The sequence below is a fragment of the Pelmatolapia mariae genome, linkage group LG3_W (assembly GCF_036321145.2).
Source record: "Pelmatolapia mariae isolate MD_Pm_ZW linkage group LG3_W, Pm_UMD_F_2, whole genome shotgun sequence".
Classification (NCBI taxonomy): Eukaryota; Metazoa; Chordata; class Actinopteri; order Cichliformes; family Cichlidae; genus Pelmatolapia; species Pelmatolapia mariae.
The window spans coordinates 79,933,045-79,948,267 of NC_086229.1; the positions used below are offsets into that span (position 1 = coordinate 79,933,045).

At 40.5% G+C, this 15,223-nt stretch overlaps 1 protein-coding gene across 5 annotated transcripts; it reads left to right on the forward strand.

Annotated features, from left to right (window-relative positions):
• Window positions 1–4,789: 4,789 nt before the first annotated feature.
• Window positions 4,790–12,825, forward strand: gpr78b (G protein-coupled receptor 78b). 5 transcript variants are annotated; one of them, XM_063469996.1, is made up of 4 exons: window positions 4,790–5,363; window positions 5,494–6,066; window positions 6,163–6,276; window positions 9,320–12,825. In XM_063469996.1, the coding sequence occupies exons 1-4, from the start codon at window positions 5,314–5,316 to the stop codon at window positions 9,555–9,557; spliced, it is 975 nt and encodes a 324-aa protein (XP_063326066.1). In that variant the 5' UTR covers window positions 4,790–5,313; the 3' UTR covers window positions 9,558–12,825. The 5 variants fall into 5 exon arrangements, with proteins under 5 accessions (XP_063326066.1, XP_063326063.1, XP_063326065.1 ...); XM_063469993.1 differs by having other exon boundaries at window positions 4,790–4,961; window positions 5,042–6,066; XM_063469995.1 differs by having other exon boundaries at window positions 4,790–4,949; window positions 5,042–6,066.
• Window positions 12,826–15,223: the final 2,398 nt, after the last annotated feature.

Genomic DNA, 15,223 nt, shown 5'->3' on the forward strand with positions numbered 1-15,223 from the left:
TTAATGGAAATCTGAAGAGCTCTCAGAGAGGTTTTTGTTATGAGGCTGAGGCCGTGACATGCTCACAAAGAACCAATTTTGCTCTCAGTGAGCTCACTTTCAGTCTTGCCTACGCTGCGAAAATATTCATTGTGTTGTTCTATATCGGCACTGAAAGCCCATCTTGGTGTAATTTAAGCCTTTAAACACCACATGTACCAAAGAGCAGTATTCCTTTTTTGATATGAGGCTGTTTTATCCAGATTTGATTTGACATCATATTTTTAATCTGCACATTTTTTCAATTAATCAATTTCTTTCATGCAAAAGAAAAATATGAAAGAGAAACCATCTCGCAATGGGAATTCCAACAGTCAGACACTTGTTTGTGGAAGTAACCTACTTACAGTATGCACTCACTGGACACTTTATTGGTTACACGTTTAACTGCTCCTTAATATAAATATCTAATCAGCAAATCACCTTTCAGTCATTCAAAGCAGTTAGTTATGTAGACACAATGAAGGTGACCTGCTAAGGTTCAAACTGAGCAGGGTTGGTCCCACACAACCATCTCTAGGGTTTAAAGAAAATGGTCTGAAACTGGAAAATATCCAGTAAGGGTTAAAATACCTTGGTGATTTCAGAGGAGAATGGACAGGTTGCTTTGAATGAACAGGAAGGCAAAGGTAACTAAAATAACCACATGTTACATACAAGATATAGCCAACCAATACAAGACTGGAAAAACACTGCCTGGTGTGATGAGTCTCAATTTCTGCTGTGACATCTGGATGTTAGGCTCAGAATTTGGCATAAACAGCAAGCATGGACTCATTCTGCCTTTTATCGATGCTTCAGGCTGCTGGTGGTGTAATGGTGTGGGGGATATCTTCTTGGCACACTCGGCCACTTTGCACCAACTGAGCATCATTTAAACACCACAGCCATCCTGAGTGTTGTTGCTGACCATGTCCATCCTTTAATGACCACAGTGTACATATCTTCTGATGTCTGTTCTAGCAGGATAACACAGCATGTCACAAAGCTCAGATCACCCTAAACTGGTTTCTTAAACATGACTTGAATTCACTGTATTCAAATGTCCTCCACAGTCACCAGATCTCGGTCTAATAGAGCACCTTTGGGATGTGGTAGAACAGCAGATTTACATCATGGATGTGCAGCTGACCAATCTGCAGCTACTGCTTAATGCTATCATGACAATATGGACCAAAATCTGTGATGAATGTTTCCAGCACCTTGTTGAATCTGTTCAATAAAGAATTAAGGCTGTTCTGAATGATAAAGGGGGTGAAACCCATTACTAGCAAGACATATAATAAAGTGGCTGATGAGTGCAAGTGGTGGTTTCTACCACAATAGCCTCATTTCCTTCATGTTGTAAAACCGTAGCTCAGATGTGTTTCAGTAAGACTGATGCAAATGTTCAAAACTTTCTTCATATTAAAAACACTTCACACACAAGTGTTTTGGGAATAACTTACATCTCAGCTGTGTGAAAGCTGTTGGAGCAATTCCTCACGGAGATGCATCAGCCGTTTTTCTACATAAATTCAACTTGTTTAATGTCACTCGCACCTCCTCTGGTAATCAGTCGAATGTTTTATCCCATGTAATGAAGCAGGTGATGCCTCACGATGTCCTGACCCTCAGACTCGAAAGTTTTTTCTTTTACCCGCCCACGCTGAACATCAGAAGCACAGAATACCCTCCCACTCACTACACAGAAATGAAAAATAAGCTAAAGGACCAAGGACCAATCCTGTCCTCTTGAGTCAACCCACCTACATGTCCTCGGGTATTTTTCTCATTTTACCTCTCCTTTATCTATTTTCTGATTATTAGATGGTGAGCATCACACAGAGCCACTGTTTGCATAGATCCTTGTTTCCAGTAGCCGATGCCTGGCACCTCCTTCTGTAGCAGGTTGTGAAAGACAGCAGCGTAGGTGACCAGTCCACAGCCGGTTATGTGTCTCAGCTGAGTCACACTAAAAATTTATGACTGCAGTAGCCTAAGCTAACAGGGTGATCATCCTATCAAACAAAAATATTGTGTGTTTACTTATTGTTGTATCTGGAAGCAACAGTGCATATCCAGCCCATCTTATCTCTAAGGGATTCCCCATCTGCTCCCTTACATTTACTTTGTGGCTCATTCTGACTCACACATTCAGAAATGAAAATTTACTTAATGTTGCCTACACTCTCGGGGACCAGCGTCCTTTTTTATTGTGAAGTTGGATTGGTTTTACAGTTAGATGGTGGATAATTAGAAGATTTTTCACACTGTTTGAATGCCTTCTTCTAAATGCTAAAAGGCCTTGAGACATTTTGGAGGAGGGGACAAAAAAACAGCAGTGGATGATTGCATCATGTACATAAATGCATCTTCTCAAAGGAATGTCATTTGAGGCTCTAAAGCTGTTCAGGGCTTCCACTATGATGCATCAGTTGGGTAGTACAGCGGTGCAGAGAGTTATATTGGAGGTGACACCCGTCAGGGCTATAAATAGCTTTGCACTTTCCCCCCAGGAGCTCAGCTAGCGCTCTCCCAGGCATTTGATCACTTGTTTGTAGTGAACTGACATCACCCACTTCTGCCTTTTTCTCACTGACTTTCTGACTCCTGCACATAAACACACGCACACATACACACGCATACAAAACGCTGTAGCTTAATTATAGCTTGAATACAGTGCTCATGGAGACCTTCATCAGCTGCTGTGATGATGGTGCCTTTGAGGGCAGATAGTTTGCCTCAGGGTTTCCCTAAACTACGCTACTACACTTACTGATGACTCACGTAATCGCTTAAGACTCAACTGCGACTGCTGCGAACAAAGCCGTGGGCACAGAGTAAAGTCAATTCTCAGATACAGCATCACTCTTTAATAAATAAACTGCTGCTCTTAATTGAAGGGGAAGGGGATTTGGGCACAAGCCTCATAACATGTGGGAGTATGAAGCGAGTGAAAACGAAAAAAGATACACAAAACCCCCTGCAGGCTGTGTCTGACCCCGGTGAGTCACTGTCTACGCGAGCTTCTGCAGAACTGAACATGACTCAGTAACAAGCACAAACATTAGTGAAGTGCACTTCTATTGCTGGCTACCTTACTCCAGCTTGGAGTTTTATCTCATTTATTGGAACACAGAGTGCCGCTTGTACAGTTTTTGCTTTTTGAAGTGCAATTCCATTTTTCCTTTAGACAAAAATGCCTCACTGAGATGTTACAAAAACACCGAAAATTGCAGTATGTTTTGGAGACGGGGTGAGCATGTTCTCTTAGCACTTAATCAATTTACACTTTAAGAATTTTTAAGGAAGAAACAACTTTGTTAATGGTTAGTAAACTACTATGGTTAATGACCAATTTATGGGCAATTATAAAGTCTGAATTCATATAAAAATAGACTGGTATTTAACAAACAACATGATGTAAACTGATTAAAACTTAATTTGATTAACATTTTATTCTTGTTTAAATGATTAATAATGGTTGTGAACCCAAACTTTGTTTTATTAACACCAGTTTTTAAATTGTCAGGCAGTGAAATGTTCCAAAAGTCACACCCTTTGACATAACATTTAACCCTATAAGCATTTATAAAATACTATAATTTATAACTAATCGCTTTATTAAACAGAGCACTGTCGTACCGAAGTTTAAGGAAACCCCCTTGTAACTTGACATTAAGAAAGACTTATGGCTGTATATATAGCAAATGTTTCACTTACTAATGATTTAAAGCTCCACCTTCCAAAGTCATTAACATGAACAACTTCAGTGCGTCCAAAATAACTAGCTAAAATGGATTATAACACTATCCGCATCCACTGAAAGGTTTGCGAACTGACAGAAGGCTAACAGAGGGTGAAGAACTTATTTTCTTAATTAAAGACCTACTGCTTCTGTGGCCGATTAGAAGTCAGTAGATCGAGGATTATTTAACTTTGAGTTACATACGTTATTAACAAGATCATTGCCAAATTAATAAAAGGATATAACCACATGGACTCCTGAGAGACAGCTGATGTCTGATCTGCAAAGCAAGGGCATTTCAGTGAGTCTTTCCAAGTCGGTGGGAGAGTGGGACCAAAAACACAGCAGGTTTAAACAAAATTAAAAACACAGTTTTCAGGTTTGATTGTGTGAAAATTGGTGCTGTATAAGAATTTACACATATCTTTATGTTGGATTTTTTTAAACAAATGACAAAAGTAAACGTTAATTTTTCTTACTCGTTGTACTCGGTTACATTCTTACTGTTACTGTCTATGCTCCAATCCAGTGGAGTTGAGTACTCTTAATCTTACAGTCCTTTAGTCCATCGTATTTGATCATGTTTTAATTTCTTTTTTGTTTTACATAAATAGAAAGTGAATTCAACGGGACATTTTTTGGCACTGTTCAATGTCCTCCCCTTAAAAATGAATCAAAGATAAATTAAATGAAAAAATAAAATATAAAATCGATTCAAGATAAAATTGTGTAAAGAATTTTTTTTTACTGTTACTGCAGTAATTCGTGGCAAATAAATGTTTCTTCGTATATTTAAGTCAAATTTTAGGCGAAAATCCCGTTAACAAAATTTAAAAAGTGACATTCTAAAAGTCCTACCTTCAAACTGCAGTCTGTTTATTTTTGCATCTAAGACAGAAAATATGACATGCCAAATCTATGCACGTAATAAATAATTCATATGAGCAAAAGGGGGGCGTGTGCACCTTGTGCCATTTGGTGACGGCTGATCCGTCTCCCATTATTCAGAAACACATCCCGGAGTTTATCTGCGCCCTTTGCCTCTACATCCACGCTGATTGGGAGCAAAGGGCGATCAGTGCGAAACTCGCCGGTGAATAACTGAAGCGTGACGACTTGTGTTTGCGCTCAAGTTTGCTCAAGGTGAGCCGAACGAGGCATCGACAAAAGATTCGAACATGTAGGAAACGAGGTGAAGCTTGGGTTCATTTTTTCTGTGATCATGTTTTTGTTCTGTCATTCATCACACTTGCTTTTCTCGGTGCCCCACAGATCGCTCTCTGCCTGATGGCTGTTCCGTTCGCGTGTTGTTCAAACTGTCGTGGCTGCTGAAAGACGTGACCCCCGCACATCGCAGAGCGCCACAAGCGCACCTGTCGGATGTAAGTGGGAAGCGGTCGGTGAGGGAGAGGGAGAGAGAGAGAGATGGTGACTGCTGGGTTCAGCACGCTGGATAGCGCTCGAGGAATTTGGAAAGTACGGCGGCGGCGGCGCGCGGACGCACGAGGATCTAAGTGAAACGAGTGCGTGGAGCCGCCGGAGAGATGAGCGACCATGGTGGATTTGAAGTTCTCGTTTACAACAACAGGCGCAGGTAACGTGCGAGTGGACTTTCTGGAGTGAGACATGGACTTTGCTGAAATCATTTTCGCTTTGTTCATCGTCGTGGTCGCGATCGTCTCGCTGTTGTCCAACTTGTTGGTGCTGCTATGTTTCGTCCACAGCACCGAGATACGCCGACAGGTGCCTGGTGTTTTCACCATGAACTTGTCTTTCTGCAACATACTCATCACTGTTTTGAACATGCCGGCCACTCTGGTGGGGATTATCAGAAAGCAGCAGCCCTTCGGAGATTGCGTTTGCCACACGGTGAGCTTTCTGGAGACTTTTCTCACTGCAAACACCATGCTGAGCATGGCGGCTCTCAGCATAGATCGGTGGATAGCGGTCGTCTTCCCGCTCAGTTACTCCACCAAAATGCGCTACAAGGACGCGCTGATCATGGTGTGCTACTCCTGGCTGCACTCCTTTACCTTCTCCCTGACGGCGCTGCTCTTCTCCTGGGTCGACTACAGCGACGTTTACGCGTCCTGCACCTTGCAGCCGAGCGAGGAAGGCAGCGACAGGATTAAGTTTACAATCTTCACTATCGTTTTCCACGCCACCAGTTTCATTCTGTCCCTGCTCATCTTGTGTTTCACCTATTTGAAGGTGTTGAAGGTCGCTAGGTTTCACTGCAAGAGGATTGACATTATCACCATGCAGACTCTGTTCCTGCTGGTCGATATTCACCCAAGGTAGTTCACCTCGTGTATTGTGAGCATGATTTCTCCCGGTCTGTTTTGACAGTGGCCTTGTGGCAAAAAAGTCTAAATGTTCTTTGCTGTTTTCAGCGTGAAACAAAGATGCTTAGCAGAGCAAAAGAGGAGAAAGCAGAGAGCCACGAAGAAGATCAGCATCTTCATCGGCTCATTTATCATCTGCTTTGCTCCTTATGTAATCACAAGGTGAGTCAACTCATACATAATTCAACTTACTGCAAAACTACTGCTTAAGAAATAACTGACCCCACACATTTGTCAAATAATACATCTTCGACAGCATTTGACTAAGTAAAAAATACATATAGCCAGCATGTTAAGATCTGCATCCACACTGATCAGCTTTGCAGACCTGTTTTCTTCACATGCTAATGCAGTACAAACTCACAAATCTGTCACAATGTCAGATCAGATACAAGCAAACAGTTTATTCCTAGCTGACAGCACACCGCTCATAATTTCAATGATCATTTCCTTAAACTGTGATATGGCTCATTAGCCACCTGTGCTGCGCTGTACATAAACATGGCAGGCTACTTCCAGTGAAAGACACGCATTAGAGTCTAGGACAATAGATACAGTTCAAACAACCAAAGAGGCTCCCAGAGAAGCGTGGAAATGCTTTAGTGGGCCACAAATCGCCCAGATGCGGTGCTGATGATCCATCAATTTGACATTTGTGGTGTGCTCATATGTGCAAGGGAAGAAGGAGGACAAATTAGCAAAGAGCAGCATTCGAGGTGGAGTAACCCCCCACTGACCGTGCCTGCCCACAGGAAGTGTCTAGAGTGACAGTTGGCACCAAAGCATCCAATTATGATAATTCATACACATATTTTATCTTTTGTACTTATAAAGTAGTCTTTGCCTCTGTGGTATTTTGATGGTCCTGTTTGATTTCACTGTTCCACATCCCCCCTGACCAGAAGAATACAGGAGACTGTGTTAGAAATGTGGAGAGGCACTCAGCTGTGTGGTTTAAGTTGAAAAAGGCGAAACCCTGCGCTGTGTTTCAAATACTTTAACTGCTAATATAGTAAGTAAATAAATAAATAAATGAATAAATAAATAAGAAAATGTAATCTCCACTGGACAGAAAAAACAAAAGAAAAAACTTCTTTATTGGATAATTTGAAGCGCCTTAATAAAATCTACACATATCTATGGTCATATGTAATGCCTTGAAAAATTATAATTTCTCCACCTTTTTTAATGTTTTGATTTGATGTTAACGTGGCATTGAAAATTCTTTAGCATTTAATCCAGTAACTAACATAATGATTTGGAAACTATCGAAATATCTGTGTAGGTTCTGAGTAATCCAGGTCATAGTAGTCTAAGGAGCTTGAAAAGAAGGTGATGGGACTTGTTTAACTGAAGACGATTCTTAGATGAGACGTGAAACATCGTCAAAAACTTAAAGTCCAGTCATCTTCTTTTCAAGCTCCTTAGACAACTATCTAAACCCTTTTTAAAAAAAATTGTGTCAAATGAGACCGTGTTTTCAAAACAATCTGTTCATTTTTAATTTGATGGGACCAATATGTTTAAAAAACATTAACTGGTGAGACAGGGACACATCTGTCCCTGTGCTGCTTCAGCGTTTCTTCTACATGCTGTAGTTTTCAAATGTATTTTTTCACCTGCTCAGCAGAGTATCCTTGACTAGGATTTTTAGATAAAGTCTCCCCTGTGAGAGTTAAACCTCACAATTCCTTAAACACGATGAGAGTCTTCAAGGCCTTTTTTGGGTATCTGTCTATATTTTGCTTTTGTTTACTGGCCTCTTCAGCCAAAAAAAGCGGATTTTTAGGTTATTAGAAAGTGCCTTATCTAAAATATAAAAATGCAGTCAGTAGGAGGACAGCTTAACAATTGGGGCAATTGAGAGGTTTTTCTTGGTATAGTATGACAAATAAGCCACAGTAAATAAGCCTACTGACGTTTTCTTTCTTTACTTAGGAAACTTGGTTCTGTCAAAATTTATAGTGACATTGGCTTTTTTTTTTAACTTTAATCATAAAAATAAAGGGTGGTTGGCCTGCAGGGTAGCCAATCTATCATCAGGATCCCCTTACTGCAGAGTCATACTGTTAGATAACACACACAACACAATTTGGTGTTGTCTTGGTGTTATAATAGGTTACACTTTCCCTGAAAAGGACATTGTCTGTGTGGCAGCATATGTCACTTCGAAACCTGCATACATTATTCAGCATTAATGGGTCATCATAAATGTGCATAGTACTCATGTAGTGTGCACTAATGCACCCTCACACTGTCAGAGACAACAGCTTTTGAAGTGTGCTCTGATAACAGAAAGCAATGATCCTGTCATAGTTCTGAGACTTAAAGACACAAATATACATAAACTGAGGCTTAGTGGAAGGAGAGGGCTATTTATACACATGGGGTAAACAGGGAAGTGGAAACAGCTGGGTGAAATGAGACGGGTGAAAACAATCAAGACAATCAGAGGGAGGGAGTAAAATCCAGATACAGGAGACATGTTTGAAAGAAAAAATAGAAATAGCAAAAGCTCCAACCAAAAACAGGAACAAAAAATACAATAACAAAAAATCTGAACGGGATTTTACAGGGAAAATTCAAATCCAGATACTTTTACTAAGCAAACTGAAAACAGGGCCAAACTGAGGGACCACAGCAGGTCTTCTTAAATCCAGAGGACACAGCGTCTGTGATTTAAAAAAAAAGTCAGATTTAATTGAAATAAAACAAGAAAAATGATCAGTTTCATCACTAATATTTTGTCTGTGTGCTGTTTTTTAGTTAAAAATAGCTTTTGATTATTAGTTTTTGTTAACGTTTCACACAGCCTCCCAACTTTGGTCGAAAATGGAGTTCTTTGTTTGGTTTGTTTTTCATTTAGGCATTTTCAAATCTGCCACACAGTTCCTTTTGATCATTAATAACACGAGTGGTTTGAACATAAAAATCCGAGGTGAAAAAATGATAAAAGATCTCCTTCTTTTGAAAGGTCAGAGTTATAAAAAAAAATTACACCACGTTACACCTACCTTTGCAAAAGAAAAGAGCACACAATTGCATTTCCAAGCCTCTTTTATGATCATTATAGAGTACCTAATGTGTTAAAGGTTTTATGGTCAGTCTTACCTAATCATCTGACATAACATCAGGACAAATCTCTGAGCGGCACCTTCACTAAAATGCACTCTGTTTAGTCATGTTTCTCCTGACGCCCCTTCAGGTTGGCTGAGCTTCTCCCGTTCGTGGACGTCAACCGCCACTGGGGAATCATCAGTAAGTGCCTGACATATAGCAAGGCTGCGTCTGACCCCTTTGCCTACTCTCTCCTACGTCAGCAGTACAAGAAAGTCCTGGTCACCGTCGTCAACAGGCTACTCCGACGTGACCTTTACCCTTCGTCTGGCCATAACAGCTCTTTAGACACAGAGAACGACTACTGTCTCCAGAGGATCAGTTAATGGCAAATGCAGGACGTGACATATACACACGCTACAGCGCAGGCCAAAAATAAAGGTTGCCTCTTGCAGAAAAAAAGGTGGGTGGAGAGAAAAAAAGAACAGGAGAGAGAAAGAGAGGACAGGTTATTGTTAGAAAGAGAAAAGAGAGTCGAAAGATGGGACAAGGAAGTGGGTGGAAGGTGAAGAAGAGAGCAAAAAAAACCCATAAAGAAGACGGTGGGCGGACAGGAATGAAAAGGTGGCGATGTGGGGGAGGATGAATGGACAAAAAGATAAAGAAGAGATGGGTAAGACGGCAGATAGGGAGCGACAGGAGCAAGGTGGAGACGTTGGGGAGTGACGGCAAACAAGGGATCTGTGATTCATCAGGAACAGCAAGCCCCAGAAACCACACGGCCAGTCTATTTCACTGAATAAGTCATTGGCTCATCTAAAACTGAGGGGCCGCACAGCTGGAGATGAGGTCCCTTCTTCACTCTGAGCGACATGTAAAAGGTGGCCTTCCTCTACTCCAACAACTTTATAATCATTTCAAACCTGTTCTTGGCCCACTTAACATCGCACACACGGAGGCTGGTGGTCGATAAGCAGCCGAGCGACGACGGGCAAAGAGGGAAAGACGTTTGTTGCTCGTGCTTCTGTATAATGTACTGTCAGTGAATGGATGCAGACTTAAATGTGGAGGCTCAGCTGCTGCACATTATTGCCATGTTCTGTATTGACTGTGTTAGACTACTTTGCAGTGTCATGTCAGTCACTTAATATTGATGCACTTTGTCTAATTCTCTCAGAGATGCTATACCTAAAGGAGCCAAAGGCATTTGACATTTACACCCTAATCTTAAAGGATGAGTCTGGTGAGAGGCTTTATTCTTTGTTACTGTCACCAAAATCAATTGGTTGGTCGGTTTCTCAGTATTTTCCAACTTCCCAAGCATCCCTGTTCTTTGAATTTCTCAAGTATAGACAGCAATTAATGTGCATGTTTAGACTATTTCCATTAATACACAGGCCAGTCTTTAAAAGTTTATTTTTTAAAAATAATTGAAAGTTATATTTTGTATCCATCACACGTACAATGAAATATGCCAAGGCTTTGTTTGTTTTAGTTTTTCTAATTATGTTTTATAGCTCATGAAAATCACACATCCAGTACAACATTTACTAACGTCAATCATAGAATTATTTATGATGGAGAGATGCCCAACGTTTTAAAAGTATGCAGAGGTGATCTGTGGCTCTGCTGAGGTTGTTATTGAAGCGGGGCAGGTGCAGGAAAAAGAAATCAGGATCTCCATAAGGCTCGCCAGCAGATGAAAGCATGACACGCTCTGAAACCTCCTGGTAGATGCTCCTTTTACTTTGGACTTCATAAAACACAGTGGACCAACTTTTAATAATGCCAGCAGATGACACAGCAGCCCAGTTCATCAAGGACTGCAGAAGCTTCACACTGGACTTTAAACACTCCACTCCACTCTCCTCCAGGCACTAGGACTGAGATTTTCAAATAACATATAAAAACATATAAAATTTTGGGACATTGACCCCAACAGTACATTTCTTTCCCAGGTAAGATACTTCTGACATCTGTGGTTCAGAAGTGGCTTGATATTAGGAATCAAAGTGGTAAATGGTAATGGACTGGTTCTTACACAGCACTATTCTACTTGACTTGAACACTCAAAGCTCTCTGATATAACATGCCTAATTCAACCATTCACACCCATTCATACAAGCGCTTTTTTTCTACACCTAAGTGCTTTCTGTTTAACATTCACATACATTCACACTCTGATGGATACATTGGAGTGCAACTTGGGGTTCAGTATTTTGCCCAAGGATACTTGCACACTTGCACGCAGACCAGAGCAGCCAGGGATCAAATCACTAACCTTCTGATTAGTAGATGGCCACGACCAGCTGACATTTGCACGTGGTGGCCCTTGATGCCAAGTCACCAGCCTCAGTCCACTCCTCGTGAAGCCCTCATTTTCTTGAATTGACTTTTCTTGGCAGTCCTCTCAAGGCTACAATTATTCCTGCTGCTCATGCACTTTTCCTACCACACGTTTCCCTTCAAGTCAACTGTCCATTAATATGCTTCAATTCAGCTCTCAGTGAAAACAGCCAGTCTTTTCAGTTGAGACTGTCGGTGGTTTTACTCTGTTTGTGGAGGGTGTTGGTGATCGACATCTGGACAGTCGTCAAGTCAGCAGTCTTCCTGTTGATCGTGGTTGCGAGGCCTGAAATAGAATCAGAGAAATACAGTATTTATGACGTGTGAATAGCAATTTACTCAAACTGAGAATGAAATCGTAAGATAACGAGATACCGGATTTCTGATTTTCATGACCTATCATCAAAGTTACAGACAAAAATATGTCAGAAATATTTCACATTGCATGCAATGAATACAATGAATGCAATGAATATTTTAATTAAATTGAAAATAAATGAACCTTTTCACAATATTGCAGTTGTCAGGATACACTTGTAGACGGCAGAAAGAAGATAAAAAACTACTTGACCACAAAGCATCCATCACTGAATACTTGGGTTTCTTGGTTTTCCCAAATTTTATGTTAGTATGCATTTGAGTCATTATCTAATTAAATATGCACCAGTCTGCAGGTTGAATAAAGCTAGGTTGTGTGGGCATATCCCAAGAAATTAGGAAATGTTCCTTTGATCAGTCCATAATTTTATAATGCCATTTTAGCTTGGAGGGTTAATAAGAGGGGGAAGAACACTTTTTTTTTTTTTTTCATTTTGTGGATTTGTTGACAGTAAGAAAAAATATGGCAAATTACCAGATTTATACTTTTAAGTTAGAGTTTTTAACTGAATGTACCTGATCGCCCACTTTTAACTGAAATGCGTTTGTATAATTGTGTTTTGTTTTGCCAGCTGACTGGAGAAGTCGTTTCTATGGATATTTACATAATGATATTACATATTTTGCACTGTACAGGAACAACTTTTTGTCTAGATAAATGGGGAGCAACGTGATGTAGCATAGGAGTGTTTTCAAAGTGCTTTAAAACACACTGCTCTGTGTTTGTGCCAGATTTAAATATGTGATTTTTTCCAGCTGTTCCACACAAGAACCAGAATAGCTGCTTTATTATAATAACAATTATTATTATTACTAAAGTAAAAATCTGTTTATTTGGATGTATTTTACTCACATGTATTTTTTCCTCCTGTGAGCCACTTGCTGTTCTTTGGCAGTGTGATTAGCTATTAGTGGAATATGTGCAATAATAAAAAGCTGTCAATTATAAAATATGAATATGAATGTTTTCACTGCAACGTTGCTGAACGTACACAAATGTCCTTTAATTACATCATATTTCATCTCCAGATTTGATTTGCCAGTTTTTATATTGAATTCAGCCCATGGACACGACAGGCCGGCACACTGAAAGACAAATAGCATGTCTTTTATTTAAATTTGGACTCATTAATTTCAGATTTTACAGTCTTAAATAAATAAAGATGAAACAGATGCATTTGAAAAGGCTTACACGGGGACGTGTTCTAAGTTATTCTCTGAATAATAAAAAGCTTTCCGGGTCACACCTGTTTCTGCCTCACAGCCCTGATTGTGGTGCAGATAGCATGCAACATAAAAAATGACTCTGGTGTCACATGAAGAACTTCTCTTGCAATATCGGCAAGTATAATTAAAGAGAGGAGTTCATCTTTGTCAATTAATATATTCAAACTCAGTAATGAATCTCTTTTAATCTGATGCGTGGAAACAGACCAGCAGTAATTACTGGCAACATTAAAATTAGAAATCCCCATTTTTGGTGGCTCGCTCAACCACCGGCACCTCTGAATTCACAGGCAGTTAACGCTTAAAGCAGCTCAGGCTTGTGCAGAAGCCAGAGCTCGGCTATTTTTGCACCTCTTAATTAACCCCAATCACCAGAACCTGATAAAGGAGAAACTGGTAATTAAAACTGCTCAAATGGAAAATGTATGCATGGCACAATATGTGTCACAGCTGCTCGGTTTAAAAGTACGGAATCGACTGAGCGAGTTTGCAGACTGTCGGGCCTCTCTTGAAAATATGCTTTCTACATGGCTATTAATACATGACTCCTCTCACACTCTGGAGCAGCCTGAGGAGGATTTAAAGATAGCAGCATTGTCTGCATCAGTGGTAAATACCTTAACCTCCTTCCACACTTCAGTCCACCTACATATGGTGATAAAGTAGACGAAATAATAAGCTTGTAATTAAAATAAGGAAGAAAAAAATCCAAGATAAACTGAATTAGAAGAGTCTGATTTCCATATAAGCAGCTTGTTTTCTATTATTATTCTAGAGTGTTGATGGAGAAGGAAGGAGAAGGTCAGAAGGTCAGAAGGTCATAGGAGAGGGCGCCACGAGAGGAACTGTGGTGCTGCATGAGGAAGTCAGGAGCGGCAGAGACATGTATGAAGGTGGTGCAGGACATGTATGAGGACAGTGAGACAGGGCTGAGGTGTGCTGCAGGAGTGATAGGTGGGTTCAATGTGGGAGTGGGACTACATCAATGATGATCGGCTCTGAACATCTTCTTGTTCGCAAAAGTCAGGCAGGAGTCTCTGTGGGCTGTGACGTTTGCAGAAGACTTTGTGGTGTGTAGGGAGAGTGGGGAACAGGTGGAGGAGAGCCTGGAGAGGTGGAGGTATGCTCTGAAGAGAAGAGGAACAAAAGACAGAATATATGTGTGGGAATAAGAGGGACACAGGTGTAACAGTGAAGCCGCAGGGAGCAGAGGTAGTGAAGGTGGATGAGTTCTTGTGAACCATCCACACCGCACAAGAGAGGTGAAGATAAGAGTGCAGGCAGGGTGGAGTGGGTGGGGATGAGTGCCAGGGGTGATTTGTGAGAGAAGGATAACAGCAAGAGTGAAAGGGAAGGTTTACAAGATGGTAGTGAGACCTGCTGTGATGTATGGTTTGGAGGCGGTGGCACTGACAGAAAGAGGCCGAGCTGAAGATGCTCAGATTTTCATTGGGAGTGAGCACGCACATATATTTGTATGTATATATATATATACACATATATATAGTTTGTTCATTAAAAGCTGTTCTAAACACTTTAAAACACTTGTCCGTTGCTACAGATCCACTCCTTTTTTTCTCCAGCTCAGTTTCCCACAGAGACACTTGATCAAAATCACAATTTACAAGTTTGTGCGTGTTTTCCATAGAGGGTCACGTCTCCCACGAGGCTCTTTTTCCATTCAGTTTCTGGGGCATGTAGTAATTTGCATAATACAAGACTGTGTTAAGGATCTAATCAATATTCCTGGTTTAGCTGAAGGATGTAATAGTATTTTTACTTTACCTCCACACCATCCTCCACCTGCCTGCATGATGAATACCCAGGCTTCCGGTTATGCAAATTCAACTCTGCCCAGCTTGAAGAAGAAAGGACTCTAAAACTGGCTCAATAAGAAAAACAGATCACCTTCAAAATGTTATTTACTACTAATAATATTTGTTTGTCTAATAATGATTAAGATTTCTGCAGTATTTTATGTGACTAAGCCATCTGAACATCACCGTAAAAGCTGCTATGCATCCACTTTGATTGAATGGAAGCAAATTAAGTCTCAGGTTTTGCACTATCATGGCAGCAAGTTTGAGGATTTTAAATTGTA